This window comes from Pelecanus crispus, chromosome 2 (genome assembly GCF_030463565.1).
Source record: "Pelecanus crispus isolate bPelCri1 chromosome 2, bPelCri1.pri, whole genome shotgun sequence".
Lineage (NCBI taxonomy): Eukaryota > Metazoa > Chordata > Aves > Pelecaniformes > Pelecanidae > Pelecanus > Pelecanus crispus.
Window position 1 is genome coordinate 31,906,855 of NC_134644.1, and position 19,355 is coordinate 31,926,209.

At 43.4% G+C, this 19,355-nt stretch overlaps 1 protein-coding gene across 1 annotated transcript; it reads left to right on the forward strand.

The window, feature by feature from the left end:
- The first annotated feature begins 731 nt into the window (after positions 1–731).
- On the forward strand, positions 732–12,777 carry LOC104026132 (uncharacterized). Its single transcript, XM_075706487.1, has 5 exons — positions 732–969; positions 5,082–5,177; positions 10,462–10,566; positions 10,979–11,074; positions 12,668–12,777. The coding sequence occupies exons 1-5, from the start codon at positions 732–734 to the stop codon at positions 12,775–12,777; spliced, it is 645 nt and encodes a 214-aa protein (XP_075562602.1).
- The last annotated feature ends 6,578 nt before the right edge of the window (positions 12,778–19,355 follow it).

Sequence of the window (19,355 nt, forward strand, 5' to 3'; positions counted from 1 at the left end):
TTGTCACAGAACTGTACTCAAGCCGTGAGTTCCCAGAGACTGCATGCGGGGTGAGGCAGCGCCATCGAACGCGTACCCTCCAGCGTTCCCACCTGCAGAGCGGCAGAAGTTCAGCACCTCAGTCCTCTCCCTCACATCACCCTTCAATATTGTGCCACGCTATTCCTGCCCTATGGTGACTTTAAAGACGAAAGTGAATAGAGAACTCGCGATTCTGGAAGGGAGGGAGGGCGGCCAGTTAGACGGCGAGAGCCGTGCCACGCTGGCAACGGGCGAAGGGCCGAGGCGGCGGGGCCGCTGCGAGGCTTCGCGCCCGGGCGGACTCCGTGCCCCGCGCACAGTGTAGCCCCGGGAAATGGCGACCTCGCCTGCGGCGGGCCCTGGGCCGGGCCGCGGCCCGCAGGCCCCCCGGCCCCGCTTGATTCCAGCCGGCCGCCGCGGCCCTGCCCGCACACGCTGGCTGTCGCGGACACCCGGGGGGAGGGGGGGGGGGGCTTCCACCCGCCGTGACACGCCGCGGGGGGCGGTGAGGCGAGGCGGGGGGGAGGCCGGCGCCGCAGTGGGGGTGAGGAGGAGGAGTGGAGGAGCGGAAAAGGGGGAAAAGCGAGGGGGGCGTGAAGGAGCGGGGGGCGAAAGGGGAGTGAGCGCAGAGAAGGCGGCCGCGGGCAGCCGAGAGGAACGGCGGCGAGCTGCCCGAGCCAGCGGCTACCGGCGGGCGAGGCGCCGGGGCCATGGCACGGCGGGACGGCGGCGGCGGCGGGGGGCTGCCCCGCCTGCTGCTCTGGCTGGCGCTGTGGGGGCTGTGGCGCGGCGGCCAGGCCGGCGCCCTGCCCGCCCGTGGGGCGGCCCTCTCCTTCGGCGCGGGGCCGCCGGCGGCCTGCAGCCCGCGCTGCCAGCACGGCGGGCTCTGCCTGGGCAACGGCACCTGCCTCTGCTCCAAGGGCTACGAGGGCGAGCTCTGCCAGCACGGTAACGGGGCTGCCGGCGGGCGGGGAGGCGGTGGCGGGGGGCGGCGGGGTCCCTCGGCGGGCGTGGGCCGGCCGCGGGGCGATGGCGAGAGGCCGCTCCGCGCCTCGCGTCGCCGTGGGGGGAAGGTGAGAAGCGCCGCGGGCGGGGCCGCGCACGGCGGCCGGCCCCGGCCCCAGGCCGGCCGGAGAGCCCGCCGGGCCCGCTTTGGAGGCGGTGGGCCCCGGGGAGGTGTCTTGGCCTGAACAGGCGCTGGGCGCAAGCGCCGGTGTGTGAGCGCCTGGAGCTGTCGGCCTTCCTGCAAGTAATCCTTCCAGGAAGGGCTGAGGAGCTGGCGTTCGGACATGGTGCGAGGCGGGGGTGGTTAGGTGCCGGGGGGGACGCAGACGTAGTGGGGTGGAGGAAGATGGGTAGAGGCACCCAGCTGCCGGTGAGGCGAGGCAATGGTAGCAAACTGATAGAGCACAACCAAGAGCCGGCGCCTTTATGAAGACACTCACCTTAGGCGAGTAGACCCAGCCATCGGAAACGGACATATTGTCAGTAGGTAGCGTTTTACCATTTGAACATTGGGTAAACGTCCACTTTCTGGACAGGCTTCTGCATCGGCTTCCTTTTATCATTCTGTGCATGTTTGAATACTTGCCTGAGTCAGGAATGAACATTTGAACATTGGGTAAACCTCCACTTCCTGGACAGGCTTCTGCATCGGCTTGCTTTTATCATTCTGTGCATGTTTAAATACTTGCCTGAGTCAGGAATGATGCTTTTAGAAACTTGACAGCTTTTTGAGCCAGACCCACAGAATCATTTGTACATCGCATTTCCATGGTGGGAGGCGTAAAGCTAGGGTGAATGGAAGTCTGTTTCTGTTGGTTTCCCTGGGAAGACAAAGTATTTTTGAAAATGTCGCCCAATATGCAAAAGTAAACACTGGCGAGAAGAGCTTCAGTTTAAACCTTGTTTAATATAACATGCTCAATTTCTCATTGCTTTCTTTAAAAGTTTAATGACAGAGCATTGTGGCTAATAATTGCTAAAAACCACTCCGTATCAGGAGAAGTTCTTTTGCCTCACATCACATCCTGTGTGAAGGTGTAATATAATATAATTTGTACAGTATTTGTTTTCGTTCTCAATGCCTTTCATCTAAAATATGATTTTTTTTTTTTTTAAACTCTGAATGGGATGCTGAAAATTTCATTCAGCACCATAATCATTCAGGGAGCGTTGTTTTATTTAGAAGCCAAGGCTAGCAGGTGACAAATTATGTACACCTAATGCGCTGCGTACCGGGGATGAATAGCTATGCAGTATGCACTGTTCCAAACAATGTTGGATCCTAGACATTTTGGGGTTTAGAGGAGGTATGAAAGATTGTCAGAGGTGCAGATCTGTTTTTGAACTAGAGAGGTGAACTGTCTGGTATTGTTAAGGGAACCACTGGATGCTTGCTCTGATAAGGTCATCAATGCAGAAAAAAAAATGGATAAATGCAGCTTCATCCCTTGTTCTGTCAAGAAAACTCACTGAGATAAGTTAACTTTTTTTCCTCTTCCCCCCCCCCCCCCCCAAATGAAGGGTGGGACATATCTGTCTGACTGGGGGGGGTGTCCCATTTTGTGCTGTGATTTTTTTACTTGAAGTGTCATTTCTTGAAATAGTGGGATAAAAAAGTGGTTGTGATGCCTCTAGCTTTTTCTGGCTATTGAGATGATTAAGAGGGGAAGGCAAAAATCTGTTCTGTAGTTAAAAAAAGGTGAAGTTCATTACAGTTGAAGGCAATTTGGAAAAAAATTATATTCACTCTGGTTTTAAGTAGATGATCTCCAAACTTATTTGAATTTGTGGTTAGAAGCTAAATAGATCTAATTACATACACAGATGCTATGTGCATTATAGGTTTTGGAATACCCTAACCTGTGGGATTGTAAAACATGGACATAATGGAGGAAAAAAGTTGGGTGAGACTTTTTGTAGGATGGGTTCTCTCTAGTTGACTGGATTGCTTAGGAAAGAGTTTTTCCTGCTTAGTCTTCTTGGTCAAAATGGGATCACAATGACATGTGAGTCAAGTGTAGTAGTTCTGGTGGACTGAACTGTTAATACCTGTGAGCAGTCCTAAGAGGTCTCTGAACATGGGTGTATTGTAAAATACTTCAGCGTGCATTCAGCATAACCTTTATTCTGGTGAAGCCACTGGTAGCATGTTGTGCTATGAAGCTGCAGGTCAGATCCCTCCCATTCACTGGAGATAGAGTCTTCCTTATGCGTAAAAGTCTGTGAGAAGCTGCAGATATTTTGGCAAAGGGTAAAACAAGCATAAGGAAAAGAAGTGCGCTTTGGAGGCTGTGGATTTCAGGACAATATTTAATTCTTTCAAAAAGCCACTGCCCTTTATTGAAGTCCTGCTTTCTAAAAGGTGTGTATCCGATGGAGAGTCTTTCTTCAGCTCTCTCCTATAAATATATGTTTTGCATGGGAAAGTATCTGGCAGTCCAAATAGTAAAAGTTAGCAGAACAGTAGAATAGGATTACAGTACTGCATAGTGCACACAGCTAACTTTTTGGTATCTCCTTGCTATTCTCTTTTTTTTTGTTTGTTTGGTTAGTTTTTGTTTGTTTTTTCCTTTTCCCCCTGTTTCATGCCAGTGTTTCCCACTTGGTATCCTTTCTTTGTGCAAGTGGTATCAAATTGAAGTATTACGTCTTCAGGGCAGGGCTGCTCTCTTTCTTACTCTGCGTATGCGACTTCACAGTGACATTGGGATACTACTGCCATATTGGTATCTTTTAGCATAAATAGGTAAAGTAAACCTTATAAACCCATGTGAAGTAACGCAGAAATAGAATTTTTCTTAAATTGAGGCTCTTGTATGGCATTTCCAATGAACTGAAAGCATCTGGTAAAACAGTTATGCAGAGCTGAGTGCTGAATGGTTCTTTCATACATGCCTGTGTCCTTTATTTGCATGCAAATACTCATTCTGCAGATACTAACATGAAGAATCCTCTGTTCTTCAGTTGGATTGCTTGAGAGTGCAATGAGTATATGAGCACAAAAATCAGTGCGGTGTTACTCTCTGCTACTCTTTTCCCTTTTCTTCCTTCTGTTTCAGACTTCTCACCCATCCAGTCAAAGGATAAAGTGATGTGATATAGAGAACTCATCTCACACCTGCAGTTAATTCAGATGAGACTCTCTGAAACACATGGGTTTCTAAAATCTGTGTGTGAATAAACAAATGTTTTCTCAGACAACGGGGCTGGTTCAGGAACGATTTATGAGTAGCAAGGAGGGCTGTGTAATAGGTAATTTATTTTCAATCTGACTGGACTTACCCAGAATTTTGCAAAATGAAGATTTTTATTTGTGCCTTACCCAGCCTGTCCAAGCTGTCAGCAATGAAAAAGTTGCAGAATTTGTGATGATCATAGATGCTTTTCTCCCAACAGATAATTACAGTTGTGACAAAAGTTACATTTATCTCAGATGAAGTCTAAACACTGTATGTTTCAGAAAGGTGTCTGAGAGGCCAATCAAGGCAGAAAAATAAAAAAGAGGGTGGAGGAGAAGGAAGTGCTGACTTACTTCTGGAGGCATTTTAGAGAAGAGGTATGAGGAAACGAGCATGTAGTTTTTCTGGAGAGGTATGTAGGAATCCAGTAAAGAGTTAAGTCTGATATTACATCTTAAGAAGCAGAAGGTGCCACTGAAGTTGCAGCATTTTTTACTAAAGATTTCTTCTTCTCACCTGTTTTCTCACGTGTCATTTCTTGAATTCAGTCATCAAAAGCTTCTTTGGCAGTCCAGCTGTGTTCCTTTGTTCTTTTTTAATATGGCACTGTCTTTTGTCTATTCTGTCTAGGGTCCAAAGGTTTCCTTAGCTTTGAGTGTTTAAAAGCTTAAAATGGTAGAGCATCAGTTTCTGTGCAGGGAAACTATTTCACCTGATTGGCAATGTGGGATGGTAGGGCAGATATATCTTAGGAAGTGTGAAGACAAAATGAGTACTCGGAGACTAGAATAATGCAAATTTCTTATGTACTTAAGCAGTAATTTTGGTAAGCTTCACCAATATTTATCCAAGGTTTGTTTGTTGTCTGTCTTACAGCAACATGTTATCCAAAATGCAAAAATGGTGGGGAGTGCCTCAGACCTGGAAAATGCAGATGTCCACCTGGCTATGGGGGTAGATACTGTCATAAAGGTAAGTAAAACCCAAACAAATGATAGCTTGGAAACACAAGAAGTTTGAAACCAGACAAAATTAGTTTAGGACTCCTCAAGTCCAGGATGTAATGCTCTTTGAAATAATGACCTTAATTCCTTAGACTTCTGACCTTACTGTCAAAAAATGCATGGCCTAGAGGATCTGCATGCTTGCTGGAGAATGAGGTGGAATATATGTACTGAAATTTGTTGTGAGAATCTGGTCCCTTGGAAAATATCTTGTTTATGTGTTATGTAAATATTCTGTAGTTCAAATGCTGTTTGGCTCTGTAACAGACTCTTTCTAAATAATTTAACAAGATGACTGTATAGATACATATTTCTGTATTAGATGGTTGAAACTTTTGTGTAGTATCTGCAAGATGGTGATAGTGAGAGCAAGTTGCTAAAGATATGCGTGGCAATGTATTGTTGATAGGTAATGGGAGATGACAGAGATGATGAGTAGCAAAGACCAATTTTTCTGGTTTTGTGAAGCCTATCGAATATATGCATGAATTGGAAAAGGCAATCCAAGAAAACATTGTTATGTTGTTATGAACTGATCAGAGTACTGATGATAACTTGAGTTCTGGGATAAAAGGGGAAGCAAACTTGAAATATTTGAGGAGAAAATTATGTGGTAGGCAAGATATCCCCAGAGAGTGAAGGAAAAGAAAGCATTGTTTTCCTTTCAGAAGAAAGCCTCAACCTGTCACTTAATTTCTAGAACAGACACTGGTAAAGTAGTTGGGCAGTCATCACTGTGCTGAGAACTTAATAAGCATTCTGGCTGACTGTGGTCAGAGCAGCTAGCAACCCCTCACAGGATTCTCTGTTTGTGCTTGATGTTTATTCTGTGGGCATTTTCTTTATTTCCTTCAGATGTGAAATAGCTACAAGAGTTTACTTGGAATGTAACTTAATGGGTACTTGGGGAAGGAACTTAGCTAGCTTCTGCAGCTCTCCGGAGTCTTGTTGTTGGGTTGTCTGTGGGCTTTTTTGTTGTGTTTTATTTTTTAATAAAGCTGTATTTGGTATTTTATAAAGAAAGCATGGCCTGAGTGTACCTAACGTGGTAACATCAGTCTGAGTTTGCAGAAGCTTAAGCTGTAGCTCTGGGCTGCTAGCTAGACTGAATTCAACTGCCAGTGATAATAATTTGATATAAAAATTGTTAGCATTATAGAGGAATAGGAAAGATAAGGAAGTGTCTTCTAATGAAGAACTGTAAAACACAGTACTGTTGTGTAATGCATTGGGGAATAACTGTTCATTTTGAGTATACATAACAGTGTTGACAGCAGTGAGGTAAACTGGAGTCAGCTTCATTTTCCAGCAAAAGGATTTTTTTTTTATTATTATTATTATTTCTTAAAAGCCAACTGAAAGTGTAGGTTTGTGGGGTCTTGATAGGGACCCCACAAGAAGGGGGAACTTGACCATCTCAGAAGAGCCTAAATCAGAAGCAAGGTGAGAAGTACTACTTAAATAGAAAAAGCAGAGTGAGGATTCAGTTTATGCTAACCATAGAATCATAGAATCATAGAATCGTCCAGGTTGGAAAAGACCTTTAAGATCATCCAGTCCAACCATTAACCTACACTACCAAGCCCACCTAAACCAATCAAGGGCAGACTAGACTAAACCATGTCCCAAAGTGCCACATCTACCTCTTTTTTGAACACTTCCAGGGATGGTGACTCCACCACCTCTCTGGGCAGCCTGTTCCAATGCTTGACCACCCTTTCCGTAAAGAAATATTTCCTAATTTCCAGCCTAAACCTCCCCTGGCGCAGCTTGAGCCCATTTCCTCTCGTCCTATCGCTAGCTACTTGGGAGAAGAGACCAACACCCACCTCACTACTACCTCCTTTCAGGTAGTTGTAGAGAGCGATAAGGTCTCCCCTCAGCCTCCTCTTCTCCACACTAAACAACCCCAGTTCCCTCAGCCACTCCTCATAAGACTTGTTCTCCAGACCCTTCACCAGCCTTGTTGCCCTTCTCTGAACACGCTCCAGCACCTCAATGTCTTTCTTGTATTGAGGGGCCCAAAACTGGACCCAGTATTCGAGGTGCGGCCTCACCAGCGCCGAGTACAGGGGCACAATCACCTCCCTGCTCCTGCTGGCCACAGCATTCCTGATACAAGCCAGGATGCTGTTGGCCTTCTTGGCCACCTGGGCACACTGCTGGCTCATGTTCAGCCGGCTGTCTGCCAACACCCCCAGGTCCTTTTCGGCCAGGCAGCTTTCCAGCCACTCCTCCCCAAGCCTGTAGCGTTGCATGGGGTTGTTGTGCCCGAAGTGCAGGACCTGGCACTTGGCCTTGTTGAACCTCATACAGTTGGCCACGGCCCATCGATCCAGCCTGTCCAGGTCCCTCTGCAGGGCCATCCTACCCTCGAGCAGATCGACACTCCCACCCAATTTGGTGTCGTCTGCAAACTTACTGAGGGCACACTCAAGCCCCTCATCCAGATCATTGATAAAGATATTGAACAAGACTGGCCCTAAAACAGAGCCCTGGGGAACACTGCTCGTGACCGGCTGCCAACTGGACTTAACACCATTTACCACAACTCTCTGGGCTCGGCCACCCAGCTAGTTCTTTACCCAGCGAAGAGTATGCCTGTCCAAGCCGTGAGCTGCCAGCTTCCCGAGGAGGATATTATGCGAGACGGTGTCAAAAGCTTTGCTAAAGTCCAGGTAGATGACATCCACAGCCTTTCCATCATCTACCAGGTGGGTCACCAGGTCATAGAAGGAGATCAGGTTGGTCAAGCAGGACCTGCCTTTCGTGAACCCATGCTGGCTGGGTCTGATCCCCTGGTTGACCTGGACTTGCCTGTGGAGTTCGCTCAAGATGAACCTCTCCATAATCTTCCCCGGCACCGAGGTCAGGCTGACAGGCCTGTAGTTCCCCGGGTCCTCCTTCTGGCCCTTCTTGTAGATGGGCGTCACATTGGCAAGCCTCCAGTCATCAGGGACCTCCCCTGTTAACCAGGACTGCTGATAGATGATGGAGAGTGGCTTGGCGAGCTCCTCCGCCAGCTCCCTCAGTACTCTCGGGTGGATCCCATCCGGCCCCATAGACTTGTGAGCATCCAGGTGGCGTAGCAGGTCATTAACTGCTTCCTCCTGGACTATGTGGGCTCCATTCTGGTCCCCATCCCTATCCTCTAGCTCAGGGGCCTGAGTACCCTGGGGATGACCGGTCTGGCTGTTAAACACAGAGGCAAAGAAGGCGTTAAGTACTTCAGCCTTTTCCGTGTCCTCGGTGACAATGTTCCCCCCCACATCCAGCAAAGAATGGAGATCCTCCTTGGCTCTCCTTTTATTGCTGATGTACTTATAAAAGCATTTTTTATTGTCTTTTACAGCACTGGCCAGATTGAGTTCTAGCTGGGCTTTTGCTTTTCTAATTTCCTCCCTGCAGGACCTAACAAGATCCCTGTACACCTCCTGAGTTGCCCGCCCCTTCTTCCAAAGGCGGTAGACTCTCCTTTTTTCCCTGAGTCCCCGCAAAAGCTCCCTATTCAGCCAGGCCGGTCGATTTCCCCACCGGTTGGTCTTACGACACACACGGGGACAGCCCGCTCCTGCGCCCTTAAGACTTCCTTCTTGAAGAGGGCCCAGCCTTCCTGGACCCCTTTGCCCTTCAGGACCGCCTCCCAAGGGACTTTCCCAACCAGGGTCCTGAAGAGGCCAAAGTCTGCCAGTCTAGACTTGGGTTTGTGTCCAAGTAGAGGTCCTACTTGTATTTGTTATCATGTTATCCCTATAAGGCAAAGGATGTTCTTGTGCTTACCTTTAAGGTGGAGTACTGTGGCATATGGAGCCTGGATGTACAAACTTGCAGTGTGGTGCAATGTGCTATTACAGAATCGCACAGAGTCACAGCATGGTTGAGGTTGGAAGGAAGCTCTGGAGGTCATTTTGTCCAACCCTCCCACTCAAGCAGGGCCACCTAGAGGCAGTTGCCAAGAACGATTGTCCAGACAGCTTTTGAATATCTCCAAGGATGGAGACTCCGCAGCCTTACTGGGCAACCTGTGCCAGTGCTTGGTCACCCTCACAATATCCACAATATCCCTTTGGTGAAGCCATGCTGACTATTCCTCATGAGTTTCTTGTCTGTAATGTGTCTGGAAATAGTTTCCAGGATCAGCTGCTCCATTACCTTCCCAGGAATTGAGGTGAGGCTAACTGGCCTGTAGTTCCCTGGGTCCTCCTTACCTTTCTTGAAGATTGGAGTGACATTTGCTTTCCTCCAATCTTCAGGTACTTCTCCCAGTCACCACAATTGATCAAATACAATCAGTATTAAATACATTAACTTATACTGTGTGACAAAGAAATATGCAAACAAGCTTTGAAGAGCTTTTCTAGCTGTGCTGGAGTTGACTTGCGTGTCCTTGAGTGTTCAGCATTTGTGCCAAAAATCTGTTAGCTGAAATCATGCTCAAAACTTGTGATAGAACAGAGATTTGGATTTTTTTCTACCAAGTATCAAGCAGACATCCCAAATATAATGAAGGACAGTTGTTTCTCTTCAATACAGTGAAGGCGGTGTATATGTTTACGTTCATGCTTGTGAAAGGATGCATTTGATAGTACAGAACAGTGATTATGCCATATTTCAAAGATGGTGCACACCACAGTTGATTCAGATCATATGTCTGGCATAAATAATGCTTCATTAGTGAGGCCTTCAGGGCTTTGATGTGTAGAACTATTCTGGAATGAGGAGGCTGACTTAGATAGTTGGCCTTTGGGAAGGCACCACTCAACTTGACTATAGTCAAAGTAATATCCCCTTCTCTTCTTCCTCTTGTTATGTGTAGGTCCTGTCAGGTAAGGAAATATGTGAATCCTTGACCACATGTTACTGGCTTACCAGCTGTGATTTGGCAAGATCAATGAGAATATGGATCTTAGTAGTTACTGTGGTGTAGCTGATGAACAGTTGGTTCACAGTTGGGGCAGGGGGAGCTGTGCCATAGTGATATTCATGTTTGTTTGTTGGTACTCTCAGGCTAAATGCTCAACAAGCTTTTAAGCACGTTTAATTTTAATGGCATTTTGAGTTGGCATTTGCAGACACGGTTCTGTCATCCTCACTCACTCCTTATGGAACTGTGCCTTGCTCTGAATAGTTGAAATTTTAGTCTTTGCTGATGTGATAAAACAAGCAGTTGATGGAAGACCAGCTGTTTAAGGATAATTGTCTGAAGTCCTATGCTGCTTCTGAAATGCACTGCGTATGCTGTTCTTCTGCAGTAAGCTGTGAAGGAGGCTGTCAAAATGGTGGGGAATGCATCTCTGTCAATGGAGTTGTGAAGTGCCTTTGTGCTTCTGGCTGGACAGGATCAAGATGCCAAGAAGGTAGGTATCTACATTCATGAAAATGTTGATATTGATTCAAAATATAACTGCAGTAACAAAAACATTTAAAAAGTATTAAGAGGCTAATAACTACAAAAATGTCATTGCATTACTACAGAAATGAAGGACCTGCAGTATTGGTACATACTCAGATAAAATAGTGTCAAATTATTTTGCATTGAAGTGTACATCTGTTAATATTTAAACCAAAATTCTTAACACAGTACATAAATGTTGTTTTCCATTTCCATGGTCCTGGAAATGCCTTTAGAGTTATACCAGTTGAGTATCTGGTCTGGAAGAAAATGTGTTTTGCCATTTTGATTTGTATCATCCCGAATCTTTAATTCTGTCAGGATTCTTTTATATCAGTTTTATAAATCCTGCTGACTTACCCGTTCTTTTCTTCTAGCAATTTGTCCCCAGGGTTGTCGGAATAATGGAGCTTGTGTGGCTCCTGGGATTTGTAGCTGTCCAGCTGGATGGGTTGGTGGAGCATGTCACTTAGGTAAATGACTTCTGATATTTTTCGTTTATCCTTTTCTCTACTTGTTTGATTTACCAATATAGTGTTCAAATCTTCAGTGCCTAACAAAGCTGCTAGGAAAGTATCTTAGAATAGTAAATGAGAACTGCTTCTGCATACTGAGCATCTTACAAGTATGGGTAAGGAATAGATGGCTTTTCAATTTTGTCAGAAAGACACAACTTTTCCACTTCAAGTAAATTCAGATTCAGATTTTGGTTGTCACCAAATTCACTACTTGGTATGTCTTGTCAGTATTTCTGAGATATTTTCTATAAACTGAGACCCCAGTATAAAGAACTGAAAATGGCCATTACAGAAACACTATCACTACTGATGTGGATTGGAAACTTCATTAAATTTTATGGACATGGAGAATTGAAACTTGTTTCTCACTTAGAGGATAAGTCAGCAGAATCAACTCCAGGTGCTCTTAAACGAGTAAGAGAAAGCCAGCTGTTATCAGGATTAGTACTGATTGACATTCTTGCTGAATAACTACTTGTATTTTCCCAAATTTTGATTCACAAAAGCAGATGATGATTATAAAAACTTTAACCTACCCTTCTCTGGCAGGGCCTTGTATGCTCATAACAGCACCGCCTTGATGCTAAAGGCAATAATCCTGAGACTGTAAAAAGGAAAGTTTCTTTGTTTGCTCTCTGGGAGACTGCGAGAAAGCTCATTTAAGCATTGCTTTTGAACTGGATATCATGGGTGCAACGTCTCCAGATTCAGTCCTCTGCATCTGAAATTTTTGTGTGCCTGTGGGAATGCGAATCAGCTAGTGTTAGTTCTTCTGCAATATATATAGTCAAGCAAACATTAACAAATAATACTTTAACATTCCCATTTGACCCAGCAAAATGCTTATCCTTTGTATTCATCATCTGTATCGAGATAGAGGGTGATATTAAAAGGTAAGTATGGAAGATGCAGAGAACTTAGAAAATGCTTAGCTCCATTCCCTGCACCAGCAATAGTAGAAATGTTCAGGTTCTTAATGTCAAAATAATCACTGTTCCTGAACTAACTAGATATGCATCCAGTTTGACTTCTGTTGGTACAGATGCTCATAAGCAAATTACAGCCCCTGGCTTGTTACTGGAACTGGTGTGTAGCTAGGGGACAACTAAAGCTGTGTCCGCTCAGTCCTCCTCTGCTCTTTTGGGGGTGGGGAGGGAACAGACAGCTAGTATGTGGCAACTGTTTCCTCATGGATGTGGATCCAAGAACCAGCTTGAATAAGTTTCAGCAGGAATTTTTATTGTTCCCTCACTTTCATGGAGGCATCCATCTCAGAAATAGCCTGTGCCTTAAAGAACAACAGAAATGATAGTATTTTAAAAGGGGAATGAAGCATGAATAAGATTAGACAGACTGTGGCTGTATTCCAGTGAAGACCGTGATGTAATAAATTGAGAGGCATTGCTTTTGAGTTCTTCCATTATGCTTTTATTTATACTGTCCTAGTGTGCTCACCAGGGGACAATTCTGCTAGCACAGTGAGACAAAGAAGAAAAATGATCCTGTGCTGTGCTGAACACATACTATGTATCTGGTGTCTCATTTCAGCTGTATGTAAACTACCTTGTCAACATGGAGGAAAATGCATAGCTCCAAACGTGTGCAGATGTCGACTGCCGTACTCTGGTCTACAGTGTACAAAGAAAAGGAAGGAATGAAGCAACTTCAGCAAAGATAAGCTGCATTTTCTTCATGTAACTCTTCGTACAGAGATGAAGTCTGCAGCAGTGAGAGACCTTAAAATAAACATGGTAACTAATTGATTTCAGATAGCTTTTTGTCTTCAGTATATTAAGTAAATGCTTTTCTGTATGAAAGAAAAGTATTGCTGATTGTAGCAAAGCTGTTAAAAGTATCCAAGTGTATGTAGTGTATGGCACATGTTTTCTTCTGTTCTCATTTTTCTTCATAAGCAGAAGTATTATGTCTTGGTTGATGCAGCTGACCGTGAAATAAAATTTACTCTTCAAATAAAGTACTTCAGAATAGATCTATGCTCTTCTTTTTGATTTTTTTCCCCTTTGACTAGAATTATTGTGTTATATTAATGATGTGTTTTTAAAAAGGCCATGGAACAAAATGTCCTTAATTCAGATTATCAGAAGTGGATGTTAGTTCAAGTATAATTTACCTTTAATAAGATTACACAGTTGCAAGAGGAAACTTGCAGAGTTTGCATCTTTCTGGAACATCAGCAAACTGCAAACCATCTTATTAAAATCCTGGTTATAGCTTTATGTATGCTTCCTGCGCCTCCCCCCGATCAGATTTGGATCTCGATCAGTTAAACAGTATTAAAAAAACCCCCACAAAACACAGTACTTCAGACAGTTCCACTGTTACTTTCTAAAAGCTTAATCCATACTGATACTCTAAGAGTCCTTATCGTGACTACTTCTACAATCATATTATTTGATCATCTCTCAACTTCCAATTATTTCCTTTCCTTATCCCAGTAAGATAGGGAGATGTGTTTATCTCCCTTCTGGAGATGTAGACATTGATGATTCATTCCTATTCAAGACTGTGTTGTTACAGGAGCAGTATAATGGGAAGCTACAGACTGGCATTGAGGAAAAGCCGTGTCTGTCACAAATCACCTGTGTGGAGGATGCTGAGGTTTGTCTTCTGGACGTGTTCCAGTTTGGCCTCATGTAGGTTTTGTAGCCTTTTGGATGGGTGGCAGATTGGGCTGAGACTCCTACGGTCATTGTTCCATGCCTCATTTGTGCTGTTGCTTGAATGCTACAGTTGAGGAAGGTTTTGCCAAAACATTCAGGTTGAATCAGTCAACTTTCTGAATGATGCCCAAATCAATCTTTTTGAGAGACAGATTAATTTTTATGGTCTTCTAGGTGAAACTGGAATTTTTGGTGGGAGAATTTTAACTATGCATTACTTCAATCCTTTTACCTATGCATTATTTTAATCCATTGGATGGAATAACATTGTATCTGTGCATAAGCGCCTTTACCAGAACATGTAGCTTTCACAGGCAGAGTGACTTACATGGACATGTTTCTCCAGGGATTACAAGCCACTGAGCATTGACAAGAAGCAAAGGAAATGGGGTCTTCTCAGTTACCAACCTTCTGTAAAAGAGAGAACCCAAGCATACGGAGGGCAAATGAAAGACAATGGTGTAGTTCATGAGACTCCTGTTTTCTGGTACGAGCAATTGCTGTGTTGTGTAGTTGAGAAGCCTTCCTTGGTCCTTGCTTTGGAGGCTGTTGTGTTTGGTTCACATGAAGCCTGCTACAGACATGTGTTGTGCAGCTTTTGTTGCCAGGGGCAGGAGACAGAGTAAGAGAAGCGTATGTTTTTTGTGCTGCTTTTGCACTGGATAATTTCCCTGGATATTTCAGACATGCTGGTGAAAAATGAGGCTTTCATCCGTGGAACAAGATGATTTCATCAGCGGTTCTGGAGTAGGCTTTATGATGATGAAATTCTGTGTCTGTGTCACAGTTCACTACAACAACCGTGCCGTCATTTAGAAATTCGGGAGTTAAGTTGAATACCGTAGATGATGTACTGGTTGCAGGGTAGTGCATGGAAAAAAATTCATTGCTTCAGACCCAAGACTTCAGAGTGAATGAGCAGAATAACGTAAATGCAAAGAGGCATAATATCCCAGTATTGTTCCTGAAAAGACTGACTTTACTAATAAAGCCAAAAGTGACAATAATGGTGATTAGAAGCCAAAAGGGATATTAGTGTCATTAGGAGCATGAGACCAGGAGTAATCAGTGAGAGAGACCTGTAATTGGTGTTTCTGAGCAGGCCAGAACAAATGCTAATTTAAATAGTTCCCTGTTTAGAAATGATTGAAGTAAGCAAGCAGTAATTTGATGGCACACAGAATGTGATTGCGTATTTTAGAAATACTGCTTGAATGTAGCACCATCTACTGGCTACAAGGTTTTTTGCTGGGATTTTATGGTTTTGCTTTTGTTTTTAAGAAATACCATTTAAATCTCTGCAGTATTTTAAGTGAGTTTAAAAGTGAATTTTCTAGTAGTTACTTTAAAGTAGAACAGTCTCAGAATGTATTATTAATGACAGTCCAGGTCCCCAAATTATTACTTCTACAGTTCCATGTATATTTACTAAAAGAGCTGTCAGTATTCCTTGACTTTTTGTTTCCCACTCCCTGGAGGATTGAACATACTAGTTACAGCATGTAATTTTTGGAGCTAGATTTGTCTTCCTGTGAAAAGCTAGTTATGCATGCAGCTCAAAGGTCAAGAAAAACAATACAGAACAGGCTACCTCCCTTATTTATTAGAGCTAACTGTAACACTTTATACAGATGCTCTCATTTTCACTAAAAACAACTGGAAAAATTGTAGGGGTAGTGCACTGGTTGCGTTTTTGATATTCTGTCTTTTTAGAATGTGCGTGCAAAGGTGAGAAGTGTTCCTTCCTTTTAATTTACTTACATGTGCATTTTACTATTTATATTTTCTCTTCTCCTGTAAGTGGTTGTAGCAAGAATGGAGTTACTTGGTTTGTCTGTAAAATATCCTTTACTGGCTAAACTGAGCTGTGGGTGGAAGTTGAGTAAAATGACCTGACACTGCCATGTGACACCTTTATACGAGAGAAACAGCATAAACATCTTTAGTCATTAGTAACACTTTCTGATCTCCGGTTTTTGTCCATGTACCCAAGTGTTGTTTTATTGAGAATTTAAACTTTGGATTTTCCCATTTGGGCAAGTAATGGAGTGGATATAGCCAATTTGTCAAGTAGCTTAAGCTTTTATACTGATTTACTTTAGGGTTTGTGCTGATTCTTCATGGGTTTGCTTTTGGTAGAAGGAAACGTTAAGTCACTTTCTATTCTCAGCTGTAAGAATATGTAATTAACTTTTGTAAAAGGAAAGAGCCTTTCACATGGGGCCCACGTTTTTGTTTTTTAAATCACAGCCAACAGGGATACGAATGTAGGAAACTGAGTCCTTGCTAAGATCTGTGTTATCTTCTGTGGTACGAGTCCTTCCTTCAGAAAATGTTCATTATACCATGTTTTAAAGATCTTTCAAGACTATGGGCAAAAGTCAATCTGCACTTGGGAGAATTTCTGCTGGACTGCAGAGCAACTTCAGTACAACCAGGTAATAAATGGGTGATGTTACATAGGTACCTTTCAGCACTGTTTAGTATATAAAGAAGTCATGCAAGAAAATTCAGTGAAGACACCTGTACTCTGTTAATGTGCTAAGGATCACTTTAAGACTTTCAGTTTGGCACAAGTTACCCTTTGTTCCATCAGACCGGAACCACGGCAACTCCCACAGTATAGAATCATAGAATCATAGAATTGTTTAGGTTGGAAAAGACCTTTAAGATCATCCAGTCCAACCATTAACCTACACTACCAAGTCCACACTAAACCAATCAAGGGTAGACTAGACTAAACCATGTCCCAAGTGCCACATCTACCCGTTTTTTGAATGCTTCCAGGGATGGTGACTCCACCACCTCTCTGGGCAGCCTGTTCCAATGCTTGACCACCCTTTCCGTAAAGAAATTTTTCCTAATATCCAACCTAAACCTCCCCTGGCGCAGCTTAAGCCCATTTCCTCTCGTCCTATCGCTAACTACTTGGGAGAAGAGCCCAACACCCACCTCACTACAACCTCCTTTCAGGTAGTTGTAGAGAGCGATAAGGTCTCCCCTCAGCCTCCTCTTCTCCAGGCTAAACAACCCCAGCTCCCTCAGCCACTCCTCACAAGGCCTGTGCTCCAGACCCTTCACCAGCTTCATTGCCCTTCTCTGGACACACTCCAGCACCTCAGTGTCTTTCTTGTATTGAGGGGCCCAAAACTGGACCCAGTATTCCAGGTGCAGCCTCACCAGCGCCTTCTATGCAATCCTTCTCCCCACTTCCAAACCCCTAAACTCTTTTGGAGCTAATTTCAGATTGCATTATGCAATTTTAGAACAATTCTGTTAACCTGTGTACACAAGCCCTCTCTATATGCTTCTGCCTCTTGTTAAACTGAGCAATTTTACTGTGTTGCAATGTGCCTTCTAATTGCAGTGAATTGTTTCATGTGTATGATGGACAGTCTCGTAAAAAAATAGTTTCAACTAATCACATAATGATTGGGCAGTTTTGAAGTAGCTGTCTGTCTTATGCACATACTAGTAATTTTTCTGCTTCATGTGCTTGCTGGAAAATAGCACAGCTTAGCACTGAGCATTTTTAACTACTGTAGCAAAACTCTGGAGCTTGGAAAATGTAAAAAAATCATTTCTGCCTTTAGAAACACTGAAAATAAATGGGAAATATTAAAAGTTAAGATTAAAAAACCCCTCCTTTATTCAGCCTGAAATCCTAGAAAGGCATATATCTATTGATGCAGTTTTGTGAATGGAAGGTTGCGCAAATTCGTTAGCCAAAGTACTATTAAGTGTTCCTGGCAGATGTTATTTCTCTCTTTAGCACACCACCTCTGTAACTGACACGTAGAATGGAAGTTATTACAATATGAGATTATGTGGTATCGGTGTGTTTGCATTTTAAAAACATTTTCAGAACCTTGTGTATTCAAAGCGTCATCCTGAGGCATCAGTTCCAATAGCTAGTCAGGTTTTGTTCATAGAGATCTTTGTCAGATGTGAGAAAGGAACCGGTTCAAGTGGAGTAGGTTTTAAATAACATAACAGTTCCCAGCAGATCAGGCTATCAGCCACTTGGATGCTTGATTAAAAGAAACTATGGAAACACTGGAACTTAAAATGCAAGTGGGAAATTGAAAACATTTTTTAAATACACCAGTCAGGCACTTGGAAATCCATCAGGTGTCATTCTGGAATGAGGATGAGCTCTCAAAACACCAGCTTACTTTGCAAAATTACTGGAGAAAACTATCAAAAGGTGAGGAGAAATCTAGGCACAGAGCTGCTAACAGCTATGATTTGGCAATCAGCATCCCACAGCGGCAGTAAATGGCAAAATGAAAAAAACCCTTCCCATTCAGAATTAGCATGTGTAAATTGAATATTGCTCAGGAGAACAGGAACTCATGATGTTTATTTTCAGTTCTAAAAAAACAAAATCAAAACAGTAAATTTCAATGGTTTATCTACAGGGATGTTTGTATCTATTACCAGAGCTCAGCTGGTTGCAACTGGAATGTCTTTCACAGTTCTAGGGGAAGAAGATGGTGGTCCTCTGTAGGAAACTTCAGAAAAACTGGAATGGTATTTGTTCAAAAACTATCTGGCTGCTGGTAGGTGCTAACAGTTCATTGGAGCACTAGGTAATGGAAAAAACTCTTCTATGAAGTTTTTACAAATACTTTCTGATTTGATGTGTATATATATGGCATGATGTACAGCACATTCCTCCTCTGATTCCTATTTTAAGATTTGGCATGGCTAAAAGCATTGTCACATTTCTCTAAGAGACTCAGGGAAAAATTTCCTCAGATTACTGAATGCCATCTCAAAGCAGGGGCATGGAAGTCTTACAGACAGACAAATCATTCAGCAGCTGGGTACTCAGCTGCCTCAGAGTAAGTAATGGAGAAGTGGGAAAAAAGAAAGAAAAAAAAAAAAAAAAAGAAGAGTCAGTATCTGGCTCCTGGCTACAAAGGCTTGGCATAGAAACCAGAATTATTCTGCATCTGGTCAACTCTTCACAAGACATGTGGCCTTGCCTCCATTGTTAGTAGCCAAGCCTTGTCTTAGGTTCCCCTTCCTTCCTCACTACTAGCTAGTCATTATAACAGACTGACGCAAATACAAGACAAAGAAGAAAAAAATAGTTCTGCTTTTCTATCTGTGTGCAGCCAAATAATAGGTATGTAAACAATGTTTAAAAACAGAAGGTACCATTCACAAGCGATGAAGTGCTGCTTTCTTTGCTAGAGACACTTAGCAGCTATTACAATCTTGTTCCCATGAAGGAAATCTCATAGTCCAGTTGACTACATCACCAAACTGCAGAATTTTAGCTTTGCATCACTCATCAAATCTGTGAGCCCAGTGAATAATCAGAGGCTGTGGGGTTTCTGCATGAGGTAGCAAGAAATTATAGAAATATACGTATGTTTTAATGACTACAAGACTGTTGTATTGACTGTAACACAAAACTTTTAACATAATTCTTCTGGATATTCCTTTCATTTAAATAGACTCTGTAATTGCCTTCACCCCTCTAGCTATTCTCAAGTTTCATACATCCACGCAGCATTGCAATTTAATTGATACAATTCTTTTCT

Bases quoted from the DNA above. Each gene is read 5' to 3' on its own strand.
- LOC104026132 (XM_075706487.1), top strand. From the start codon at position 732: ATGGCACGGCGGGACGGCGGCGGCGGCGGGGGGCTGCCCCGCCTGCTG. The intron at 5,178-10,461 runs GTAAGTAAAACC...GTTCTTCTGCAG, and splicing joins GGGTAGATACTGTCATAAAG to TAAGCTGTGAAGGAGGCTGT. The intron at 11,075-12,667 runs GTAAATGACTTC...GTCTCATTTCAG, and splicing joins TGGTGGAGCATGTCACTTAG to CTGTATGTAAACTACCTTGT.